Source organism: Xenopus laevis, chromosome 9_10L (genome assembly GCF_017654675.1).
Source record: "Xenopus laevis strain J_2021 chromosome 9_10L, Xenopus_laevis_v10.1, whole genome shotgun sequence".
NCBI classification, from domain to species: Eukaryota; Metazoa; Chordata; class Amphibia; order Anura; family Pipidae; genus Xenopus; species Xenopus laevis.
Genome location: NC_054387.1, coordinates 54333433 through 54359539, shown reverse-complemented (window position 1 = coordinate 54359539; position 26107 = coordinate 54333433). Strand labels below are relative to the sequence as shown.

General features: G+C 39.8%; 2 protein-coding genes across 10 annotated transcripts in view; one reads left to right on the top strand and one right to left on the bottom strand.

Annotated features, from left to right (window-relative positions):
- Positions 1-1685: 1685 nt before the first annotated feature.
- c17orf58.L (chromosome 17 open reading frame 58 L homeolog) lies at positions 1686-9440 on the top strand. Of its 3 annotated transcripts, none has more exons than XM_018233898.2 (5): positions 1686-2100; positions 4954-5544; positions 6075-6155; positions 7408-7599; positions 8554-9440. In XM_018233898.2, the coding sequence occupies exons 1-5, from the start codon at positions 1968-1970 to the stop codon at positions 8739-8741; spliced, it is 1185 nt and encodes a 394-aa protein (XP_018089387.1). In that variant the 5' UTR covers positions 1686-1967; the 3' UTR covers positions 8742-9440.
- A 2701-nt stretch (positions 9441-12141) lies between these two features.
- Positions 12142-26107, bottom strand: part of bptf.L (bromodomain PHD finger transcription factor L homeolog) — a 69414-nt gene continuing 55448 nt past the window's right edge. For 4 of the 7 annotated variants that reach the window (XM_018235523.2, XM_018235524.2, XM_018235527.2 and 1 more), the window contains exons 28-32: positions 20286-20459; positions 18752-18944; positions 17681-17765; positions 15675-15861; positions 12142-13003 (exon numbers count right to left, since the gene is read on the bottom strand). In XM_018235523.2, coding sequence (XP_018091012.1) covers positions 12970-13003; positions 15675-15861; positions 17681-17765; positions 18752-18944; positions 20286-20459 — 673 coding nt within the window. In that variant the 3' untranslated portion in view covers positions 12142-12969. Of the gene's footprint in view, positions 13684-15674; positions 15862-17680; positions 17766-18751; positions 18945-20285; positions 20460-26107 lie in introns of all 7 variants that reach the window. The other 3 variants (XM_018235528.2, XM_018235530.2, XM_018235525.2) reach the window with 2 other exon arrangements.

The window sequence follows — 26107 nt, the reverse complement described above, 5'->3', positions numbered from 1 at the left end:
CAAATTATTTATTCTAATTTTTAGTTAATTAAATCCCCTGGGGGTTATTATGGTGGTCAATTAATTAGCGCTAACGCACTTTAGAGGTTTGTCTCTATCTTAATGACCTTGTATTATAACAGGCCATAGGAGAACCGATTTAATCACATAGGGAATAATTTTAAAATTGATCTTATTAATTGAATTCATTTATTTATAAAATATCACTATTAATTAAAATTGATGTATTAGAATGTTTAATGATTTTTAGTCTAATTAATTTGACCGTATAATATAATTTAGCACATAGCACTTTGGTGATCTTCATATAGATAAGCACAGGCACTTTAGAGGTTTTTAATTAATGATTGGCAGCAGTGTAAACTCTTTAAAGTGATTCTAGAATACAAAGACATACAGGGTTTTACTTTTCTTTTCTCTTTTTAAATTAATAAAAAGTTTCTTATTTCAGTATGATGCAGCTTATATTGAATTTTCATTTTCACAATAGTTCCCCATTAAGAGGGATATAAATGAGCTGGAGAGAGTGCAGAGACTAAGTGCAACTAAACTGGTTAGAGGGATGGAAGACTTAAATTATGAGGGTAGACTGTCAAGGTTGGGGTTGTTTTCTCTGGAAAAAAAGGCGCTTGCGAGGGGACATGATTACACTTTACAAGTACATTAGAGGACATTATAGACAAATAGCAGAGGGCCTTTTTACCCAAAAAGAGGATCACCGTACCAGATGCCACTACTTCAGACTAGAGGAAAAAAACTTTCCTCTAGCAACGTAGGTGGTTCTTCACAGTCAGGACAGTGAGGTTGTGGAATGCACTGCTGGGTGATGGCTGATTTCTGTTGCTTTTAAGAATGGCTTGGATGATTTATTGAACAGACATAATATCCAAGGCGCTCTTGTGATACTAACTTCTATAGTTAGTGTAGTATATAGATGTATTTATGTAAAGGGAATTCCTACAAAGCCCCTTATGGAATTAAAATAGAAAGGAAATGATACGATACCTGATCCCGTAGTGAATGAAGATAGCAGGCTTGGGAATGAGATGATACCCAAGCCCCATGTTATTAACAGGGAAGGAAGATAAATGCAGGAAGAAGATGATACCCAATCCCCATAGGTATCAGTCTATTCTATTTACATTTGAATGTAGCTCACAAGAAAAAAAAAGTTTGGGGACCCCCAATATATAGTATACAGGTTGGACTATTTATTCTATTTTGATAATAATATATAAAACTCTTCTTGGGGGTTGGTCGGGTGACCTCTGCCTGGACATGAAAGCACCTGGCTATGATGGAATTGTTGCAGAGCTTTTATGCTAAGCATCAAATCACTTTTCTGTTTTATCTCATTGTGTGTGTGGTCAGTTTCAATCACTCTCCAGAACCAATAAGAACCCTTCTAAATACATTCATGCTAATATTAGGGAAGGTAGAAGATGATGCCTGAGCTCCATTTTATTATTAGGGTACGAAAGATAGGGGAAGGAATGATACCCCATATAGCCCCATGTAGTTATTAGGGAAGAAGGATAACTGAGATTAGAAGGAAACTATATCGGATACCAATTTTATTAATGGGGAAGAACAGAACCATAGGTAAAAATGAATGGTCCCTTATTGTAACTAATAAGAAAAAGAGGGGAAATTTTCACCAGAAAGTTGGAGATATCTGCAGGGAGATACTGGGTGGGAATTATGAATTTTGGATGCCATCAGGAGACATGGGACTAATTCAGGATGCAGCCCCTCTCCCACAGAGGAAATACCAGGATCTTTGTGATAATTGTCCTCATTCTGTAATGTTTCCAGATAAAGAGCTAGAGAAGCAATAGGGAGCTGTGCCAGGGGCCAGGCTTCCGTGAGTATTTGGCTCCCCGCAGGCTATTAGGGAAGTTTTTACTTGTCTCCATCGCCTGACCAGCAATTCATTCAGGTTCCCCCAAGGCTGCCCCCTCATTAGCATGAGCCTGGGGAAGGGAGAGCTGTCTCTTTCTCAGCTGCTGAATCTCACCCTTGGCAGAATGATACCAGCACTGACTGTGCCTCTGCTTTTCCTCTGTGCAACCTCTGCATCGCCTGCAGCTGGAAGAGGAGGTAAGTGGGTGCCCAGCACCGAGAGATTCTCTGGGATTGTTCTCTTGGGGGATATACAGCTCATTGGGGGTTTATTTTGGGGGCTTATTATCTGCTTGGATCCCATGTTCTAGGAATAAATATCTCCTGGTGTCCTACAGTTATGGGTAAGGGGTCTCTTTCCCCCAGGAAACAGAGATTATGTTTGGGAATGGATTTTGCTCAGATTCTTTATTTTAGGAATAATTGTAACTTTATGAAAGGCATCATGAGGGACACTATTTTGTTCCCAAAACCTTGGATGGCAATGTTGGCAGCAGCACAGAATTTTCATAAATTTATTCCTTAGTCTGGACATCTGTGGGTTCCAGTAAAAGTCTGCCAGGGGATGCTGGGAGCTGTAGGCCGGGTGGGGGTGGGGGCAAATGTTAACAATGTTATTCTGTAATTCCTTATTTGTAGTTCCCAGAACTGTTTGCTTTAAAGTTCCATTGTCTGCTACAAACCTGGACTGGGTGGGGGCACATAGAAGCTAGAAAGTCAAATAAACAAGCTTTATCATGGAACGTTATATTGTAAATCTGTCAAATAGGGGGCTAAACTGACACTAAATTGTCTGTTTGGAGAATAGTTCCCATAACCATGGCAATAAGATTGCTAGCCACAATGGCAAGTTTTACAGCTTCCGCCATTAACTAAAAGCAATGGAAGAGCTCAAGTGTTTCTATAAAGATTCATACATGGGAACAGGCGGGTTATCTAGATTGTATCTCTAGTCAATGTGCTGATTTCTGGTACACTTCCTAAAACAATGCTTTTGTATGGTTGCCCCCAGGCCAGTGTACAGCACCACAGAACTGCATTGGTGACCCTTATATCAGACTTTTATCAGGACAAACTGTTGGAAAATGGGAACTCCATCACTAAAAATACAGTTTTTACATAATACAAGATTAAACATTATTTGTAAATAGGATTGCTATTGATTGGCAATGTTTGTTTATCCCTTTCTCTTCTCTGATTCTGGCTCTTGGAACAATGTAGCAGAGGTTAGTCCTCCTCCAGGTCTGTTAATTGACTTCTTTTACATTACCACATCAGTTATTTTGTATTAATAGCTATTGGGAGACCCTTAAAGGGGGTTATTCACCTTTAAATTAACTTTTAGTATGGTGTAAAGCAGTGATCCCCAACCAGTAGCTCGTGAGCAAAATGTTGCTCTCCAACCCTATGGATGTTACTCCCAGTGGCCTCAAAGCAGGAGCTTATTTTTGAATTTCAGGCTTGGAGGCAAGTTTTGGTTGTATAAAAACCAGATGTACTGCCAAACAGACCCTCCTGTAGTCTGCCAGTCCACATATGGGCTACCAATAGTCAATCACAGCCCTTATTTGGCACCACCCAGGAACATTTTCCATGCTTGTGTTGCTCCCCCACTCTTTTTAAATCTGAATGTTGCTCACGGGTGAAAAAGGTTGGGGACTCCTGTTGTAGAGAGTAATATTCTGATACAATTTGCATTTTTTATTATCTATAGTTTTTGAGTTATTTAGATTTTTATTCAGTAGCTCTCCGGTTTGCAACTTCAGCAATCTGGTTGCTATGTTCCAAATTACCCTAGCAACCATGCATTGATTTGAATAAGAGATTGGAATACAAATAGGCTAGGCCTGGATAGAAAGATGATTAATACAAATAAATGTGTAGCCTTACAGAGCATTTGTGTTTTAAATTGGGTCAGTGACCCCCATTTCAAAGCTGGAAAGAGTCAGAAGAAAAAAAGCAAATACTTAAAAACAAAAATTATAAAAAATAAACAATGAAGACCAATAGAAAAGTGTCTTAGAGTTTACTATTCTATAACATATCCAAAGTTAACTTAAAGGTGACCCACCCCTTTAAAGTAAAAAAGAATGAACGTTGGTGGTAGAAGTGCAGGGAGCAGTGTCACTAAAAGTATTTCTCTTGTGTGTGTCAGCAAATGGAACTGCCAGCGCAGACAAGAGCGTTATTTATAATATGTACCTTCTCAGAACTGGGCTGAATTGGAGGTCTGTTACCAGGAGCAACTCCCTAAACATGCAAGAGAGAGACACCAGTACAAAGGCAGGCCCCAAATATAGCTTCCCAGCAATGAGGAGCAATACACAAAGCTCTGAGCACCTCGTTAACTCTTCCCGCGGCACCTACCCCCCACTGTGCCACTGCTGTACAATAGCAACACGTGTTGCAGCCAAGGGAACCACTTTGGGTGCCCAGCACTGTATAAAGGGCCCTTTCATGGTAGCACCAATGCCAGACAATTGTGTGTGGTTGAATTAGTTGGCGGGGTGTCCAGCTAAGAGGCTACTGGATAATTGGGGTTGTGGGCAGCACAGACACAAGGGGTTGAATGCAAATCCGCACTGCGTCTTTATCTTTGCTGCCAGGTTGGACTCACTGCTGTGCAATTTCAGAAACAAACACCCCTCCTTCTACTATGTCAAACTTCGATTTTTCTAGATTTTGTGATTTTGCATGTTGTTTTTGTAGTAACTGAAGGGAACACCTCTACACATTCATAGAAAGCTACTAACATTAAGTTTGTTTGTCATTTCCGGCTCCTGGGCTGCAAGTGCAAAGCACATTTTTTCCCCATCAGCAGGAAACAGGAAATCAGATTTTCCAGGCCCTAGCAAGAGTTACACACACTCCTGGTTCACGGAACCCTCATGGAGTTACTGTTAGGAAGAACAATGTAGGAAAACTTGTTTTTCTATCATGACTTATCAACACTTTCATTGGGCTCTGCTCAACCCTTAATTAGAGAACCCAGAAATCCTCCCATAAATCTCTCTCTGCTTCTTGTTTTAAATATAGTTCTTGTGCCGCCAGATCCCAAGTCCAAACTGATACCCTCCACCACCAAGGGGACACATGCTATAGCTAAGCCCACACCCAGCCAAGCAGCTTTAAGGCACCTAATGGTCCCTGCTGATAACTTTGGCTTAGAAATGCTTACAGACCACCAACGGACACGTGCCACTCACCCACAGAGACAGGGGCAAGACCTGGCACTACCAGACAAGACAAGAGCAAAGACTAAAGTCACCTTGGACAATAATACTGGGCCCAGAAAGGTAAACTCTCTTTCAAACAGAGAGGCACTAGCAGGGGCCCAACCAGAGGGACGCAACTTCATCCCCAGCTTCTTTGGAAATTCTAAAGTGCACCAGGACAGGTCCCAGCTCAGCTCCTACTTTCAGCTTCATACAAAGAGCAGCTCACTAACTGCCTCCCAGAATCTCCAGGGCCGCAAATACAGCAGGAATAATGATTACGGCTCGATGGACCATGAAAGTAACCGGCCTGGTAAGATGAATCCCCACAGAGAAGAAGAGGTTGTGAGCAACTCCACCAAACCAGCCTGGGTCATCAACCGCCAACCTTCCAGTGTTCTCTTCCAACGTCCTGCCTTCAGAAAAGGTAATACAGCACCTGGGACATGCAGGTAATACTGCAGATTACTGATTACTATGTCTCTATGCACAGACTATAATAAATATACAATGCATTAAGGAGTAATATTTATCAATGAGAACCCAACAAAGCCCCCTTAGTTTGGTCTCAGCTCTAGGATCAGATAATAACAGTGCAATTGTGCTCAGCTCCAGCTCTGAATGTTCCAGTCAGTGCTAAAATGTAGCTGGCAGGCGGCTGGTGCATCTGGCACAAAAACCTAATTAAGAAACTCTTTTTACTTTGGAGGAGCAATTAGCAGTCATTCTGTGCCAAGTGGCTGATTTGCACTTTCAGAATCAGAGTCAGACTGAGCAGTGAGGATTTCCAGCAGCTCCTAGTCATTTCCAACTCAGGCCTATGCACCACATGTATCATTTAGTACTATGTCTAATATTTGTAAGCTATTAGTAACACCAGTAGCTTCTTTGTGGGGTCCTTTGAGACCCCAAAAGACACCAGGGAATATTTAAGTAAGCTTTATATATCATTTTTAGGCTTTGACAACAAGGAGATGTGTATTGCAGAGTGCCATAGAGACAAGGATGAGAGGGAGGCCTACTGCAACAGTGATTTTGGTGAGTATTTGCCTTTCATCCAGATGGGATAATACTTGGACCTTCTTGCATTACCCCCACTAGAACTGAACTCTAGGTAGGCTCTCTACCTGGTAAGAAGATGGGGTGAGATCAGTTACCCAGGGGGTGTTCCCTGTCTGGGAAAGAGAGCAAAAAGTACTCCAAAAGTACAGTGAATCAGAGTTCTCTACCTGGGTAAGTGTTGGTGGGATGATTGGATCCACCAAGGGGAGGTGCCAGTTTGCCCCTGGGAATAACCAGTCATTTATCTACTGGAAAGTTCATGTAGGAGACACCTAGAATTCACTAAAAAGATCTCAATACAAACAGCTGATGTTACTCTACTAAGACGTTCATATAAATAGTTTCAATAATGAATGTTACCTAAGTGTAACCCTACCCCATTTACAGGCTCCTGTCATGCTGCTCTGCCTTGTCATTGCTGGATATGGAAGTTACAAAGTGTCTTTGAAATTAACATAAGTTTTTGCATAAGTTATGTCAATTGCAAATGTTTAAGTGGCCAAATGATGATGCTGTGGACCCATATTTGGAATCTTTGATTCTGTCTAGTCCTTTACTCCTCATATCCAGTCACTTACTAAAGCCTGTCACTTTCCCCTAAGGAACAGTTCCAAAGTATAATCACGTCACCCAAAATGCTGCCAAATTCTGATTCTCAGTCTCATCATATAATGCATTGATTACCATAACTATTAATTGGCTTCCCCTCCAGAAACCGTTACCTCTCCAGCCCAGTAGCAATACTGCTCCCCTTGCCAGTCTTTGCACTTCTGCTACATTTCAGAATTTAATTCAAACTACTGACCCTGACATTCAAAGCAGTTCATAACTCTGCCTCTCCCTACAACTGTGCACTCACCTCCAGATACTCACTAACACACTCATTACTCCTCTATAATTATCTCCTAACACACTTGCACCCTTTCTCTGTATTTTAATCTCTCACCCTTCTGACTTTTTACCAATCTTTCTGCTTTCACAAGATCTCATCTAGCTTAGAATAGCTTCACCCAATTATTGCACAGCATTGCAGAATATATAAATATTTTTATAAATACGTGTTAATAACAGTAAATTGCACAAGGGAGAAGGACTAGCACTAGTTACAAAGGATGAAGTTGCTAATGGGGCTCCTGCAAATGATACCGCCTCTAGGCTGCAGGAAGGGTCCAGAGTTGCAGGCCACAGCATGTGGTGTGTTGATGTGTATCTATTTCATATCCAACAGCAGTGAATGGAATTGTTCAGGATATGGAAAGTGTCGGCAAAGAAAGCCGACTCCTGACTCTGCTAGTGAGCAGCGATGGGCTGTACAAAATGAATCGTCTCTATATCAGTCCTGATGGATTCTTCTTCAAAGTAAAGATCCTGGTCACAGACACCTTGAATTGCCACAAACCTTGTCTGGACTTTAAACCAGGTACGTTGACTTTCATTGTTTAATTCCAGTCCATGAGGCTCATCTGTAATTCCAGTATAGAATACATGGCCCTCTCAGCGGAATGTAAGATATTTGCAACTGTATATGTGAATTGCAGGAAAGAATGATCGTCTGGATGCCTCCCCAAATTCCACACTTAATGATAACGCCTTATACCCTCCCCCCAAAGCTAGGTTCCATAGGGGCTGCTGTAAGATTCTATAGATGATCCAGTTTATTGTGCCTTGGGGAGTGCTTTTGTATTCCAGGGCACAACTCAGTAAAAAAAAAAAAAAAAAAAAAAAAGTACAAAGCGCGCACACAAATCTAATCGTTTAGTCATAGCCTTGTTTAAAACCTATACAGCTAACCATGGCAGGTAGTCCACTGTACTAGGAACAGCCCAACAATTTGCTCATTGTCTGCATCGATACCATAAGGCTATGTCAGCATAGGTATTCCCTTGTCCTAAGCACAATTCAGCAGGAACAGTCCCATAAGTTTGTTCATAGCCTGTACAGTAAGAAAGACCATAAAACTACGCTGCCTTCGATACTCACGACTCTCCAATTAGTTCAGTCATTGGTGCAGGGCATGACCACAAGAAAGTTTGCCCCCAGCCCAGTCACACAGTGATCTGTCAGAAATGTACTTTCTTTAACAGCACATCACCAGCAAAAATGAACTGCGGTGGAGATTTGCACATCACACTAACCCATACAAAACCCACTGCAAACATCATACATTCCCATGGGTTGAAATGTGGGCACAATCCCCATAACCAATACAACAAACCTTGTGTAAGAGGTAACGCTAGAACAGGGTGACCGTTTTTAAAAATCCAGGGGCTATATTAAGACAAACCTTACGGGTCAACCTTTCATTTTATTCTCTCTGGAATAAAAAAAAAGACCGGCCACATCAGTGACTTTCAATATGTTTCTCTCTGCACAGGGGTCAGATACATCATAATGGGGCAGATCTACCACAAGAGAATAATCTTCCCACAGGCTATGCAGCACCTTCTCGGGGGCCGTTTGAGGGCAGGAGACGGCTTTATCAAAAGCAGCAGCTACGTGCAAAGATTTAACCGTAAGAGAGGGCGCAAGGTGTTGGCAGCTGCCCATTCCAAATGCAGATGAATGCAAGTGGACACAGAATCAGCCCAGTCGATCACCCTGTTCAGATTAACCTCCTCTGCCTGGGAAAGTGCTAGCTGTCAGTTATCCCAGGCTACTGGGAGCTCTGAGCAGTAGTCATACCTGGAACAGTGCTACATCCCCGTTACAGCCTAGTAGTGCAGTAGTAAGCTGTGCGGAACCCACAGTAATAACCCACAAGGGTCCATTGTCCCAGCTGATTGGCTGCTGAAGTTCTCACCTAATACATTCCACCTTTTGCTCTAGTGCCTACCCACAGGCAAAGGGGTAAAAAAGCAGCACAAAATATCTATGCAAGTTCCCAAGAAAAGACGGGGGTTACGCTGCAGCTATTGGGAGACTATGCTCTGTATACTTAGAAAGTACCTAGATAGCATTAAAAGGGATTTACGTACGCAACCCTTATGTAAATATATTTGCAGCTAGATGTATATGGAAAATACTGCTCAATTTGACAATAAAATAGACTTTTCTCCAACACTGTTGTGTTTAAACAGCTGTTACTGTGCAGACTATCAGTGTTAGCGCTGCTCCATGGCTCATGTGTTTGTAGTAATGTGTTAAAGGGCAACTAAAGTCAAAAATAGAATAATGTTAGAAATGCTGTATTTTGTATACTAAATATAAACATGAACTTACTGCACCAGAAGCCTAATTAAACAAATGATTTATGCTTTTAAAGTTGGTGCAGGGGGCTGTCATCTTGTAACTTTGTTAAACATCTTTGTAATCCCAAGACTACGCACATGCTCAGTGTGGTCTGGGCTTCAGTTGGAAGGTTCAGCTTAGGGATCGTCATAAATGATCGAAACAACACAGGTCAAATAATATCTGCCAGAAGCCAATACAGCAAGACTTATTAATAATAAGAATATAAAGAATACACTGGGTCTATGTATACAAATCTACACAGTTGTTACAGGGAAACAAACAAAGCTGCTTGAGTTCTAGGAAGTAAGGAGGGGGCTCCCCCTATCATTTGAAAGTATGATCGAAACAGTCAGGTTTCTTATAAAAAACGGTACACATTTTTTAATTAAAGTTTATTGGAGATAGATTTATTTTTCATTAAAGAAAGTAAAAATGGGATTTTATTTTTTTTTGCCTTTACATGCCCTTTAAATAAACTGCACTCCTGCAGTTTTCCAACTGCCGCCAGTCATGTTACTTGTGCTCTGATAAACTTCAGTCACTCTTTACTGCTGTACTGCAAATTGAAGTGATATCACCCTCCTCCCTTTCACCTCCAGCAGCCAAACAACAGGACCATGGGAAGGTAACGAGATAGCAGCTCCCAAAAAAAAAAAAAGAATCCAGGTCGTACTGCAACACATTCAGTTACATTGAGTAGGAGAAACAACAGCCTGCCAGAAAGCAGTTCAATCCTAGTGCTGGCTCTTTCTGAAAGTACATGACCAGGCAAAATGACCTGAGATGGCTGCCTACGCACCAATATTACAACTAAAAAAAATACACTTGCTGATTCAGGAATGACATTTTATATAGTAGAGTGAATTATTTGCAGTGTAAACCGTGTAATTTAGAAATAAAAACGACATCATAAAAATCATGACAGAATCCTTTTAAGTACAGGCATGGAATCCTTTATCCAGAAAGTTCCAAATGATGGAAAGGCTGTCTCCCATAGACTCCATTATAAAAAATTAATCCAAATTTTTAAAAATAGTTTCCTTTTTCTCTGTAATAATAAAACAGTGCCTTGATCCAAACTAAGATATAATTAATCTTTATTATTATTATTATAAAAAAGCAGCCTATTGAGTTTAATGTTTAAATGATTTTCTAGTAGACTTAAAGGACAAGTAACAACATTTTTAAGTAAAAATCTATTCCTCCCCCTCCAATAATACTGCTAGTTAATTCTCTAATATTTAATACATAAATAGTGCAGCAAAATCTCACGTCCATTTTTTTTTTTTTTTAAAGGCGATGTAGCGGCCTGCACTTACGTACGCGCTCCAATGTCCTGCTAGCCTGCTTTTTTCTAAAAACTGAAGTTAAAGCTGCTCCAGTAATTTCTGGTTTTAGAAAGAAGCAGGCTAGCAGGACATTGGAGCGCGCACGTAAGTGCAGGTCGCCACATCGCCTTTTAAAAACAGACCGAAGTGAGATTTTGTTGCACTATTTATGTATTAAATATTAAAGAGTTAACTTTGTCCAGGATAACAGTATTATTGGAGGGGGAGGAATGCATTTTTTACTTAAAAATTTTAGTGTTACTTGTCCTTTATGGTATGAAGATCCAAATTACAGAAAGATCCATTATCCAGAAGACCCCAGGTCCCGAGCATTCTGGATAACAGGTCCCATACCCATATTAGAAAAACAGTAATGTAACTGAAAGTCAATATTTCTGGTGAACTATCTGAAACCAACTGAACTGAAAAAAGGTGAACAACCCCCTTAAAGGACAAGTTTCCCATAAGTGGTGAGGAGAGAAATACATATTTGAACCAAGGTAAGTACTGAGAGGAAACTGGATTCACTTACTTGCCAGGATGTTCATACCTGACTAAGGAAAGAGAGCAGCAATGCTGCACTGTTGTAGCCAAGAAAGTTATCAGAAGCTGGCACAAAATCATTTACAAGTGTGTATAACTTTTGTGATTATTCACCTTTAATTATCATTTAGTATGTCATAGAATGGCCAATTCTTAGCAACTTTTCAATTGGTATTCATTATGTTTTTTTTTTATATATTTTATGAATTATTTGCCTTCTAAATCTTTCCCATTTTCAAATGGGGTTCACTGACCCCATCTAAAACAAACAACATGTAAGGCTACAGACTTTTTGGTATTGCTACTTTTTATTACTCATCTATATATTCAGGCCCTCCCCTATATCAATCTCTTATTCAAATTAGTGCATGGTTGCTAGGGTAATTTGGAGCCTAGCAACCAGATTGTTGAAATTGCAAACTGGAGAGCTGCTGAATAAAAAGCTAAATAACTCAAAAAAACACAAAAAATAATATGAAAACCAATAGCAAATGGTCTCTATATCATACTAAAAGTTAACACATTACATTCTGTAACTTTAGGGGTACAAAAAGCTAAAATGAATCTGTGGGAACAAGAAGTGAACATGAAATGGAGCTGTCCCTGCTTCTCCGTTCCATTTCTCATAGTGTCTGGCACAAAAGTCTTCCACTGATTAGATTTAGCTTTTTGGGTGATCAGCTTGTGCTTTAATGAGATTCTGAGGATGGCAGCATGAAGGCTCTCTTACATACAAGCAACAGTGGGACAGTATAACAATCACTGAAATCAAATGATTGGCCTGTGTGTGAGCCAATGGCTGGCAGGTCTTTAACAGAGCAAAGTGCTCCCAAAAGAGGAATGGTTCTCTGCATATATTGCAAGGTTTCTAGGGAGCATAATACATCTCCATTTATTTTGTTTCATATACATACATATTCTCAGTTTTAATACAAAAGGAAAAAAAAAAGTTTAATCTGACAAATGTTTACAAACAAGATACCTTCGAATAGATTCTTCTCTTCAGTCTGGGACGTGTAGACTCCTCCTAGATGTAAGTCTCTAGTCCGCAATACAGAGCATGAGTTTATTTTAAATGGACTTTATTTGAAACCCACTGTACGCAAACTGGACAGTTTTGGGGGTGCACCTTTGTACAGATAGCAGCTCCTTTCATAGAAAGAAAAGACAGGTCTTGTACATTACTAATAGGAATCATGGGAAAAAGACAGGACCAAATCTGCAACTGGATGAGGCTCGGCCGCGGGCAAATTTTTTTTTTTTTTGTTTTGTCTTAATTTTTTTTTGTTTTAATAAGAAAAAGTAGTTAGTGGACGAGGGCAGCAATAAAAAAGTGTCTCTTTTCAACAATAAATAAACACAGTCAAAGGTATCAATGTGGACTTTAAACCAGCTTCTTCACTGAAGAACGAACGTGGCATTTCCATGGAGCCTCTTCAACTCCATCTCTTTGATTGCGGTTTTCTTCCTCCTTTATTCAAATTAAATTTGTTTTTTGTCGTGAGGACAAAAATAAGGGCTAAAAAAAAAACATCCCCCCCACCCACACCTTTTCTGTGCTTTGTCCTTTGGACAAAATAAGAATCCTATACCGTCACAGGAACTTTATGGTCAGGAGAACCTGACAGTAAAAACGCCCAGCAATATTCCTGACAGCCGTGTGTGAGGGTTTTTAAGCATTTATGTTATTAGGATGGAGACTGCAGCTTCTTGTTGTGAGACCTGCATAACACACAAAATAAGGGTGTTAACCCCACTTCTGCACGCACTTCTGTACAACGTTGAGGGTAAAACTAGTGGAAAGGGAACAGAGTTTCTAAAGGCGAGACAGCTCAATAAATAGCCGTAAATGAAAAGCATCAGCTGTGCCCAAATGCATCACCAGCGCTCCAATGTGTGCAGCCAAACCAACGCAATTTATATCTCCTCATATAAGCGACACAGGCAAAATGTCAACGGGGGGGAAAATAAAGGAAATAGTTACTGATCATCTAAAGAAACTTCCACAACTGATAACGGTTCCAAATGCATTATACATTATATGTACAAAAATATATAATATTTTACAATAATTTCTGCACTGTACACTTGTGGCCAGGGAGCTGTTTGGCTTTTGAGCCACTCAGGAACAACACCAATTTTGTACAATAAAATACAATCTCAGGCACTTGGCCACATGTCTTTACTACAGTATTGCCATGAAGAGCAAGAAAGGCTTTCGCTTGTAAGATGAAAAACTGCGCCACTGGGTGGAGCTTAACATGGCGAGTGCTGGGAGGGGGTGGGGGAGACTTGTATTGTTTTGCCAAGACAGTGACTAAAAAAACCCCAAAACATAACCATGGAGAGACAACATCCAGGCGCAATTCCAGTTAAAATGATCAGACTAAAAGAATCACAATCTGCAAGAAAAAAAAAAAAAGAGAGACATGGGCCAGATGAAGGACAAGCACTGAAACATGCAGCAATAACACAGAAGCACATGCGTGCAGAACACACACAGCAAAGCATGTGAGCTACACACCAAACAACATGGCAATACACAAAGAGCCTTCCTGTATGATTCAGAGGAGGTGAAATGTGCGTGACATGTGGTGATGTGTGATCCAGTTATGAAAACTATCTAGAACACCGTAAATGTAATTTGGAATTACTTGAACCGCTTTGCATTTGTCCCAACTAGGTATGGAAAATCAATGTACTACAATGTACAGAGCGCTTCATTTCTGTACTTCCTGCTCATGGACTGGCCTTTTCCAAGTGATCAGCAAAAGGGGGCGGAGCTTGGCAAATGAAGTTAAAGGGGAACTAGCGCAAAATTTTGTATAAACTTTACCATATTGAAATAATAAACTTTCCAAATACAATCAATTAAAAATTCAGTATGGTTTCTGAAATAATTTAAAGTTTATCTTCACTATCCCTCTCTCAGCATTCTCTGTTCTTGCAGGAGTTCATTTTCATTGAGAGCTAGATCCAATATATCTTATGGGGGGGGGGGGGGCGCGCTTCTTTTCCTTTCAGATGTTCCAGTACAAACAAAATAATTGACTTTGGCACAAAATCTGCATGTAGAGAGACAGGATTTCTGGTGATTCCAATAGAATGAGCTCTAATACATCTTCTAGGCAAAAGGACCCCCCTATAAGATATATTGGATCTGTCATTCAAAATCAGACTCCCAACTCCTGCATGAAGAGAAACATGTTGAGAGGGGGTAGTGAGGAGTAATTTGAATATTTCAGGAATGGTTCAGCATTTTTAATTTATCATATTTAGAGAATTTCAGTATGCTGAAGATTATAGTTAACATTTTCATAATAGCTCCCCTTTAATATGGCTGGGTGTGTTTCCTGCTGCAATAACCCCTATGAGCCATGGACAGAAACATAAAGCATACTGCTGGAGCTCCAATTCCTTCAGTCTGTTTTATTTTTCCACCCGTGGTCCCTCAAGCCATTTGTGAACAAGAGAGCAGCCCAGGAACAGGAATCAGATCAGTGTACATGGATGATTACTGAGCACAGGTTTAATCCAAAGGGAACTGGACATTTTGCCTGTAGGATTCTGTAATGTCTTTTTGCATATAATACAAAAGCACAGAAGAGATGGGGCATACAGTCCTTCTTATGTGTATCACGGTTTGTTAATTGATTGACGTTTTCATAGCAATTAAAATGACCATAGAGGCTTTTCTGTTCAATAACAGTTTGCCTAAAATGTAGTTTCAGTAAAAGGGTTGGTTCACCTTCAAGTTAACTTTTAGCTTTTATAGAATGGCCAATTCTAAGCAACTTTTCAATTGGACTTCGTTTTTTTTCTTTTTGTTATAGTTTTTGAATTATTTTTATTCTGACTCTTTCCAGCTTTCAAAAGGGGGTCAATGACCCCATCTACAAAACAAATACTCTTTAAAGCAAATGTATTGTTATTGTTACTTTTTTACTCTGTTCAGACTATCTGCTATTCAAATTTCAGTCTTTTATTCAAATACGTGCATGTTTGCTAGGGTAATTTGGACCCTAGCAACCAGATGATTGAAACTGCAAACTGGAGAGCTGCTGAATAAAAAGCTTAACTCAAAAAACACAAATAATAAAACATTTAAATTAAACTGCAAAATGTCTCAGAATATCACTCTGAACATCATACTAAAAGTTAATTTAAAGGAAACCAACCCCCTTTAAGTCTTTTTGTCACTGCAGCAAACAAAATACATCATCCAGCTCTGACTACTGCAGCCTCAGTAAAGTCTTACTATAGAGTGGGAGCAAGTTGCTGGCTTAAAATGTCTACAGAAAAGGAAACTAAAGACTACTCTCTGTCGGTATGTCAGAACAACCTAGAATGCTTCTATTACAATATTGCAAAGTCCTTAGCCTGTGAAACTTACCTGCTTGCCTTAAAAGCCTTCAACTTCTGAACAAAGAAGGACTCCAGAACCTCCGCACTCTGATAGAATAAGGAATCGCTGGGATTGTAGTAACGACAATTATCAAATATTTTGGTCATGTCAGCTACAAATTCTGTCAGCTTCTTGTAGAATCGGGTCTTTATCCGTTCTTCTATGGTAGAGAGGTCTGAGAAACAGAGGAGACATGGAAGGTATGCCAGAATTTCAAATTAATTTGAAAATAGCAATATACACTAGATTTAGAGTCAAGTTTTCTGCTCCCTGGATCCCACTGATGCTAGTTTGTTATCCCATTTCTGAACTGCTTCTGAACCTTCTCATTCCTGAACTGCTCAGAACACCTGGCATAGTAAGAGGTCAAGCACAATGTAAAGGGGAACGCCACAAAAACAAACTTTTTAGTAAACAATTAAATTTTTTGCAATATATATCAATTTAAAAAATATGCAGACTTTTCATGTTTTAATGGTTTCTGACAGTTCCCTAAGCCTAGCCCCCTGCTCTTCTGCTGATCTCTCTGACTACTTTGCTGAGCTGGCTGACTACTGTTACTTTGTATCAACAGCCAGCTGTCCTTAGACTGCATCCTTCAATAAACATCATGCTATCTGCATGCTGTCTGTAAACTGTGGAGTAGTTGTTACAATTTGTAACATCAGTGTTTAGTCCCTCCTTCCCTGCCAGGATTTCAAATGATGCTGAAAGAGAAGAACTGTTAACCAGCTGGATTTCAGCATAAAAATGAGATTTATTCATCATTTTTGAAGAAACAGATAACTGTGATGAATATATTAGGGAGTTCTGTGTTATGTGGGCCTTAAATATTAGAAAAACTGCCACAATACAAAAAATAAAATAATTGAAAAAAACTCATTATTTCTGGTGAACTATATGAAAACAACTGAAAAAAGTGTTGGAAGGTGAACAACTCCTTTAAGGGTAATTAAAATGCCAAGATTTGCAGAAAAAGAAAGAAAAACTGCATTTTGTCTTGCAATACACACTCAACACCATGCTGAAAGGTCATTTGGAGGGTTGGTCATAACAGCCATGATCACAGAAGCGTCCAACATGGACGTGTACATGAACAAACACTAATTGGACTCTGTGTGCAAATTCCTTCTATATTTATCTTTCCTGTAACCCAGCTGAGTGCAATAAAATAGCTGATGGGGTAACTAAGCTTTAACAGCCTCCTGGTGGAGAAAGAGAAACAAAATTGTACTGCATGATGGAACAATCACTACCTGTCTCAATGCCAATTAATCAACAAGGATTAAATGAAAACTATACCACCAAAATGAACACTTAAGCAACAGATTATATCATATAAGTGACATATTAAAGAATCTTACTAAACTGGTGTATATATTTAAGTAAATATTGTCCTTTTACATATCTTGCCTTGAGCCACCATTTTGTGATGGTCTGTGTGATCACCTGACCAGAAATACTACAACTCTAAATGTAACAGAAAAAGAAGTATAGAAGCAAAAGACAGAACTCTGTCTGTTAATTGGCTCATGTGACCTAACAAGTATGGTTTGTTGGTATGTTTGTGTGTACAGTGAATCGTATGATCCCAGGGGGCGGCCCTTATTTTTTAAAATGGCAATTTTCTGTTTATGATCACCCAATGACCCAATGGCACATACTACTAGAAAAGTACATTATTATGAAAATGGTTTATTTACATGAAGCAGGGTTTTACATATGAGCTGTTTATATTTTTATAGAGACCTACATTGTTTGGGGGGTATAGATTTCCTTTAAACTTGGATCTAAGAACCCGATTGGCATAAATACAAAATGCACTACAAGTCCAAATTATTTAATAATCTCTATACGGCAGCTATTTGCAAATAGGAAACCCCAAGCATGGCTAAAACAAATGCAAATTGACCTCATGTTTTTGAAATAGACATTGTGCAGCAGCAGCATCACATACATGATCATGGGGAGCTTTTGATGGTACAACTACTTACCCATTGGCTCCTTGATAACTCCATAATAATCTGGCGCATCTCCAGGATCCACAGGTTCTTGGAAAGGCCAGGCCATTTTGTGAGACTGTCAGGAGAGAGATAATTCAGTAGGATAGAAGGGCCTGAGGATTTAGTTCAATAACAACACAACAGTCGTATGTGAATGACATTAAACTATCTCAGACACAGGTGGTGCCCATATTGGTGAGGACACAGTAGTTTAAAGTGATACTGACAAAAAAATGTCATATATTAATGTACATTAGAGTTACCTATAGGTCATGTTGATGATTATAAATAGTATGCAAAGGCAATGTTATGATTGTTTCTTGTGTTAACCCTCCACTGCCTCCTCATCAGGATCAAGTTAAGATTCCTGTTTCCAATGGCAGGTCAAGGAAATGCTTTTTATTAGAAGGGGTTATGATTTGCTGCCCACTAACTTCTATGGGTGTCAGAGGAGCTTTAAAGTAGAAGGCAAACTCTGAAGGCATTTTATTGCCAATAGATTAGCTGCAATAGTACAAGCTAGAATGCTATATTTATTCTGTAGAATGTTTTACCATACCTGAGTAAAAAGCTCTAGAAACTCTCTGTTTGTTTAGGATAGCAGCTGCAGTATTAGCTTGGCGTTACATCAGTTCCTGCCTGAGTCTCTCCCTGCTCACTTATAGTTCTAGGCTCAAATTACAGCAGAGAAGGGGGGGGAGAGGAGCAAACTGAGCATGCTCACGCCCAGGGCAAGGAGGTTTAAGCTGAAGGCAGGAAGTCTGATACAGAAGTCCATGTGCACACAATAGGAGGAAAGAAATGCAGTGTTTATTTTGACTCAGAGCAGCATTACTTTGAGGGTTTACTGGTATATTTAGCTGGAAGCTTCTGATAAGGCTTACTTAGTTTTAACCTTTCATTATCCTTTAAGTATAATTGTCCCTCCCATGCAGATTTGACCCTAACAGTGTTGCAGGATACAGCAACTCCCATCTGCCCCTGCAGTGTAAAACACAAACAATGTAACAGATATAATAAGCGAAAGAAAGCCACAACGACTGACAAACAGGGATTCCTCACCTGTAGTGATCGCAAAACACGCTTCAGTCCTTCATAATCTTTGTCTGTTAAGGGACTGAGCACCGTCATGGCGTCCTCTGTTGACTGGCATTGCGGGCACACATATTCATCAATGTAGTCAGCTTCACCTTGCAGAATGCCAACGCAGCGCCCGTGAAACCAGTTCTGGCAACGGTCACAGCCAATATAAAATCTGCAAGATAATAGTTGGGTTCATATTCTCAAAGAAAAAAGTAACCAAAACTAGAATTTCAATGAAAATAAGCATGGATACAGACTGACCCATTCAGCACCAGAACATCAAAACAGCAAATCAGCAAGCTGATGGCCCTAGAGAATTGTGGGCGCACATTTAGCACAGATGACAAGCGCGGTTCTTATTAGCATGCTGGCCCTAGTAACTGGACTTCTATATGCCCACCCCATGCGCCATGTTTATATAGATCTTCAGCCTATTAGAGTGCTCCCGTAGTTGCATAGAAGGGAGAAAAAGAACCCTTCAGGTTTGCTCAGGTCCCAGAGGGAGGGTTAGTAAATACCGTACAAAAAAACCATACAAAACTATTTTGTTTGTCTAATGGAAATATGAATTGGAAAATATTTTGTTACTTTCCTCTTACTTGGTTTTCCTATTCTTTGTGCACTTGTTACTTATTCTGCTGGCAGTTTCAGCCTTGGGTAAGCATCATTTGATGCTGTTAGTCTGTCATAGAAACAGTGTTGTGGATTTCGCAAATGGAAAACCGTCAGCAACGCTTTTCCCTGATACACTAGGAAGAGTCCCCTAACTTTGCTCAAAATCAACGTAGTTAGTGTTGCTTTAGGTAACAATGCTGTACAGAGAGCTATCCTAAAACCATGCAAGCGTAGGTATTTCTCATACTAAGCATTATTTAGAAGGAAGAATCCCATAGGATTGCTCATAGTCTGTACAGAGAGAGATACATTAAAATGATGACAACATAGGTATTCCTCTGTACTAAGCACAATTCAACAGGAACAGCCCACTAGGTTTGCTCATAGCCTGTACAGAGAGATACCATAAATCCATGGCAGCATAAGTATTCTCCTCTGTACTAAGCACAATACAGCAGGGACAGCCCCCTAAACTGCTCATAGCCAATAGAAAGAGTATAAAACTATGACCGTTCAGATTAAAAACTATAAAGAGTATAATGGATCTTTAATAACTACCGGTAACATTTCTGCCTGCTACACTGCTTTACATACAGGGCTGGGGATTGTCTTTGGAATAACAGAGCTAAACCTTCAAACCACCCAAATAAGAGCTCCTGATCTACATGGGGTTCTGTGATACCAATAACTGAGAATCATGCATTTTGTGTTAGTGAAACAGAAATGAGAACTCTTCTTTGCCTATTATACAGTATATTGCTGTGGACTAGCAGGATGAAAGTCAAACAGCCAGAGGGTAGGGAATAAGGACATCAAAGCAGTCCACGGAAAAGCAACTGTACAGTCTGCTGCACATAACTAAAGCCAGGACAATACAATGGCCAAGGATAAGACTCACTGTGAATCATCATAAGGCGTTCTGCAGATACAATACAACTCCTCACTGTTGCCCTCTTGTGGCCGTTTACAATCATTACAGATGTACACATCCACTTTCTTGGCTTCTTTCTCTGTGATTCCAACACATTCTCCATGAAACCAGTTACCACATAGCTCACAGCCAATATAGAACCTAAAAAGGTCACAATAAGATGACATGGCAGTCATTTACTCCATGCAAGCTAGCACACATAATAAAGATCAACTCACACCCATTCTATTACACATAATGCGCAAGTTTATTAATCAACCTGGTGCTTCCTGGGTTACACTCTAATTGGGAATCTCTCCTGGGAACCAGAAATCTGGCCAGGGGCTTTTAGCCAGGTGCTGTGACCTGGCAATTTTTTTCCAAGTTGCCTTGACAATAATGTTAAATAAATGTTTTAAATAAGCTGATAGGACTGGGCACTTTTGCAAAAACAACACAGCGGGACTGGACTGCAGGAGATGTAAAGTCGACTTGCAGGCAATCCAGTCTCACATCACTGTATTTGCAGAAGAGCAAAATGCCGCCATGCTGTATTTGCAGAAGTTATAGCAGGCTTTGGGACACACTGTACATTATATAGTGAATAAAGTACCCCCTTTTGTAAAATATAGGGATATTATAAGTTACCGAGGAGTTTCATGACCATATAAAAACACGAGGCCGAAGGCCGAGTGTTTTTATACAGGTCATGGAACTCCGAGGTAACTTCTGATATCCTCATATTTTACAACTGGGGGTACTTTATTTATTATAATACACAAATTTCAATGAGTCATGTGACAGAAATGACATCAGAACTCACCGTTTATAACTGATGACATCAGAACTCACCATTTATAAGGATATAATTTACAGGATATTCATGGCTTTTGTGTATTATATAGTGAATAAAGTAACCCCAATTGTAAAATATATGCTGGTGCACTCAAAAATGCCTTCAATGCCTTGGCACTTCGTGATGACCGCTTGAGTTAGAAGCCGAAACCTTGAAATAAACGAAAATTCTTTTGCACTAAGTAAAGTCCTGTGAGCGCAGTATTTTGGGGATTTTTGAGAAATATATATATATATATTTTTTTTTTGGCTTGGAGGATTCACCATTAGAAATTACGTACTTGCTGGGTGCCATTACCACATTTGAGACAGGGCTTCCATTGGCAGCAACCTTTCAGATTAGCATATACACTCATATGAAAAAGTTTGGGAACCCCTCTTAATTCTTTGGAGTTTTGTTTATTAGACAGGTGCATAAATTTGGGCACCCGACAGAGATATTACATCAATACTTAGTTGAGCCTCATTTCTACTCCTTCTATAGCCTTTGATGAGTGTCTGGATTCTGGATGGCGGTTTTTTTGACCATTCGTCCATACAAAATCTCTCCAGTCCAGTTAAATTTGATGGCTGCCGAGCATGGACAGTCTGCTTCAAATCATCCCATATATTTCCGATGATATTCAAGTCGGGGGACTGTGAGGCCATTCCAGAATATTGTACTTCTCCCTCTGCATAAATGCCTTTGTAGATTTCGAAGTGTGTTTAGGGTCATTGTCTTGTTGGCATATCCAACCCCTGCGTAAATTCAACTTGTGACCAATGCTTAAACATTATCCTGAAAAAATGTTGTTGATATTGGGTTGAATTCATCCGACCCTCAACTTTAACAAGGGCCCCAGTCCCTGAACTAGCTACACAGCCCACAGCATGATGGAACCTCCAGCAAATTTGACAGTAGGTAGCAGGGGTTTTTCTTGGAATGCGGTGTTCTTCTTCAGCCATAAAGAACACATTTTGTTATGACCAAATAACTAAATTTTTGTCTCATCAGTGCAAAGCACTTTGTTCCAAAATAACTGCGGCTTGTCTAAATGAGCTTTTGCATACAACAAGCAACTGTGGCGTGAGTGCACAAAGGGCTTCTTTCTCATCACCCTGCCATACAGATGTTCTTTGTGCCAATTGCACTGAATTGTATAACGATGTACAGATACACCATCTGCAGCAAGATGTTCTTACAGGTCTTTGGAGGAGATCTTTGAGATGTCTTTAACTATTCTCACAATCCTCCACCTATGCCCCTCCTGTATTATTATTGGTCTGCCAGACCTGGGTTTTACAGCAACTGTGCCTGTGGCCTTCCATTTCCTGATTACATTCCTTATAGTTGAAACTGACAGTTTAAACCTCTGAGATAGCTTTTTGTAGCCTTCCCCTAAACCATAATACTGAACAATCATCATGTTTTCAGATCTTTTGACAGTTGCTTTATGGATCTCCATGTTGTCACTCTTCAGAGGAGAGTTAAACAGAAGCACAACTTTCAATTGGCCACATTAAATACATTTTCTCATGATTGGACACACCTGCCTATGAAGTTCAAGGCTTAACAAGCTAATCCAACCAATTTGGTGTTGCCAGTATTTAGTACTGAGCAGTTACATGCATTCAAATTAGCAAAATTACAAGGGTGCCCACATTTTTGCAGAGCCATTTTTTAACATTTGATTTAATTTCATACAATTGAACACTGCTTCATTAAAATTCTGTTTGAAAAAATTGCTGAGAAAACACCCCAGTACTCAGATGTTCCTGGGAAATGAAAGACATACCCAAACTTTTTCATATGACTGTATCACAACATGGGCAGCAGAAGTGGTGCTTAAGAGGCGCCCCTGTGCCCATAGACAACAACTCCACAGGTAGACAAGACAATGCTGCAGGGGGGGGGATGCCAAATCCTTCCTTTTAATACAACTAAAAAAATGCGAAATAATGTTAATGCTCTGGTTCTTAATTTTGGGTTCCCAGATGTTGCTGGACTACAATCCCCAGAAAAATCCTTCAAAAATGAATTAAGGCAATCTGGGATGTTAAAATTGCCACTAACGGACATGTGCCCAGTTAAAGGATGATCTATGGAACATACAAAAACACAAGCAAGGCATTTCCATTCACTCACACATAAGCCCCTCACTGAATTAAGCACAACTGAGTCCTTTCTGCACAATATCACAGGCACTTGAACGATGGACATGAGAATGGAACTCCTGCAAACACAACTTTAACTCCTAACGCCTCCTGTACTGGGAGCTCTGCACACCCATACTTACTACATAATGTGACAGTACAGCACATAGAACATACATTAGGTGATAGGATCTGAATTCTCACTGATGCTGGTAATTCCTCATGGCTCTATCTGTCCTGCCTTGGACAAAATAAGCAGAATATATAAGATTGCTGGACCTCTGTATGAACTGGCCAAACACAGGACTCTAACAAACACAGGAAGAACACAGTGAGAATGTGCAATCATGCATGAAAAAAAACAAGTGAGGCAACATGAGGCACAGCACATGGATCCAGAACAGAGGAGTTACTGTGAGATGAATGTGTATAAAATAGTTCTGATACTCTCCCAAAGGTTCCAATAATGCAATTATGATCTTAACCAGCACTTGAGAGTAACATAGTCTCTTACATCAAGAGATTAACCATGCCTTGCAGAATCTAGCACTTTTAGACTTTTTTTCAATGCACATATTATGCTATTTTGGGCTACTTTTGAAGTGCCTCTTGGCTAGTTTTGGGCTGGGATTTGGTTTTGGTTGAATTTTTTTTTTTTTTTTTGAATATTTATTGAATTTTACATGCAAGTTACAGTCAGATGTTTTTTTAAACCAAGAGTCATTATGTAACAGGTATACTGCATAATGACAGTACAAACTTGTGAACTTTACCAATAATATACAGTCTCATCATATGAAATTGTACAACATTTAGGTAATGTTTCTTTCTTTATTGCAAGTGGGAATGATGTATGTCCTAATAGTTTCCATTGTTCTGACCCATTTAACTTTGGTGATGAGGGCTTGTTGACTTGGGAGGGAGGTACTCTTCCAGTTAGCTGCCCGGTGCATTTTTGCTGCCTTCAGTATATGTGTTGCCAATTTGTTGTTTCAGGAGAAAGGACTGAGGGTTGGGCTCTATGGGATCTTTAAAAATAGCTGACAAAGTATGGGCTACCATTTGCCAAAATTCTTTAAAAACCTTATACGTCCACCACATGTGGTAAAATGTGCCTCTCTCTAGACATCCCCCAAAGCACTGTGGGGAGAGGGTATTGCTTGAGATATGGGCCAACTTCGTGGGTGTGTAATACCATCTAAATAGCAATTTGTAGGCCCTTTCCATTATAATTGCACATACTGATGTTTTGTTAGCCTTGTCCCAGATGATCTGCCATTTTGCTGGCGAGATTACCTCCTGCATATCTCCTTCCCATTTGGTCATGTGTGGTTGTACAAGAGTAGTGTTGTCCGCTGCTAGATTCTTGTATAGCAAAGATATCAAATGGGTGTTCTGCTCTGAAGTATTAGATAAAATCTCAAAAAGTGTAGGAGCCAGCTGAGAGCTGCCACTTTGTAAAGTCTGAAATATAAAATGGTGGATCTGCAGATACCTGAAAAACTGGCTAGTCGGTATTTGGAAATTTTCTTTGGTATCTTGAAATGTCCGTATGTCCCGCTCTGTGACTAGTTTAAGCTGGCCATAGACGCAATTGATCCTCAATTCGTACAATTTTCGGACTGTGTGTGGAGAGTCCCGACATTTTTCATCCCATGGAGATCAGCTGTTTGGACGATCAGCCAGGTTAAAAGATTTTTGTTGGCTGACAATAATATCTCTGCATGTAGTGCTGTGAGCTTCCCAGAAGAATTTGTCAGGCATACTTTCACACGATTGCTGTGACGGGCAGGACATCGCCTGGTTTGTTCTCTTTGCTGCTTTATTTTATCTGAATGGTTAGTGGCAGGTCAAGAAAGGGCACCGACCGATTGTTTGTCCGATATTCTGCTCGTCTATGGCCAGCTTTAGGGCATAATAGAACCTTACAAGTGATCCAAGGGAGGAAAGCTTTCAAGTCTGCACCTGGGGGGGACCTTTTATTCACTAGGAAGTAGCAAAACAAGGTGCCTCGTGGGGATAGATGCAACTTCTCCCTGTATTTATCCCAGAGTTGTATAAAGTGATTTGTTGTCGGGGGGAGTTCCCCGAGTGTTCTCCTGTCCTTTCGGGCACCCAGATAATCTGGTCTAATAATAGGGGAGTTAGGCTAGCATTTTCAATGTTTAACCACAGCATTGCTGGGCATCTGTGCATCATGATTATGTCAGAGTGTCTTGCTACCATATAATATCGAAATATGTGGGGCACACCCAGTTCCCCCCTATGGTTTATGGTCATTATATCTAATTTGATTCTGGGGTACTTTTTATATTCAGATAAATTGTGTGATGGATTTTTGTAAAGAATTGGCTACTCTTTCTAGGAAGTGCACTGGAAGAACCTGGAAAAGATATAAGATTTTAGGTAGCAGTGTCATCTTTACTGCTGAGATGCGGCCAAACTTGATAAACTGAAGCTTCTCCAGGTCTGTAAGTTTGTCTTTAGAGTTGAGAGCAGAGGTGCATAATTTTTCTCATATAGGGAGTTATAAATGGCAGTGAGCTGTATTCCCAAATATTTACTAGCTTGTTCTTGCCATTGATAGTCAAGATTAGTCTGTAGTATTTTTTTCTCTGTGGGGTGCATTTTAATTGGTAGGGCCTGCGATTTATAGCTATTTATCTTAAACCCAGAAATAGTGCTGAATTGATTTAACAACTGGTTTAGTTGTGGCAATGAGCTTTGAAGGATCTAGCACTTTAAAGGGGTTGTTCACCTTTAAATTAACTTTTAGTATGATGTAAAAAGTGATATTCTGAGACAATTTACAGTTGGTTTTA

Excerpts from the sequence above, each read along its gene's own strand:
- c17orf58.L (XM_018233897.2), top strand. The coding sequence starts at position 1,968 with ATGAGCCTGGGGAAGGGAGAGCTGTCTCTTTCTCAGCTGCTGAATCTC. Across the intron at positions 2,101-4,938 it reads GCCTGCAGCTGGAAGAGGAG|TTCTTGTGCCGCCAGATCCC; the intron begins GTAAGTGGGTGC and ends TTTTAAATATAG. Across the intron at positions 5,545-6,074 it reads ACGTCCTGCCTTCAGAAAAG|GCTTTGACAACAAGGAGATG; the intron begins GTAATACAGCAC and ends TATCATTTTTAG.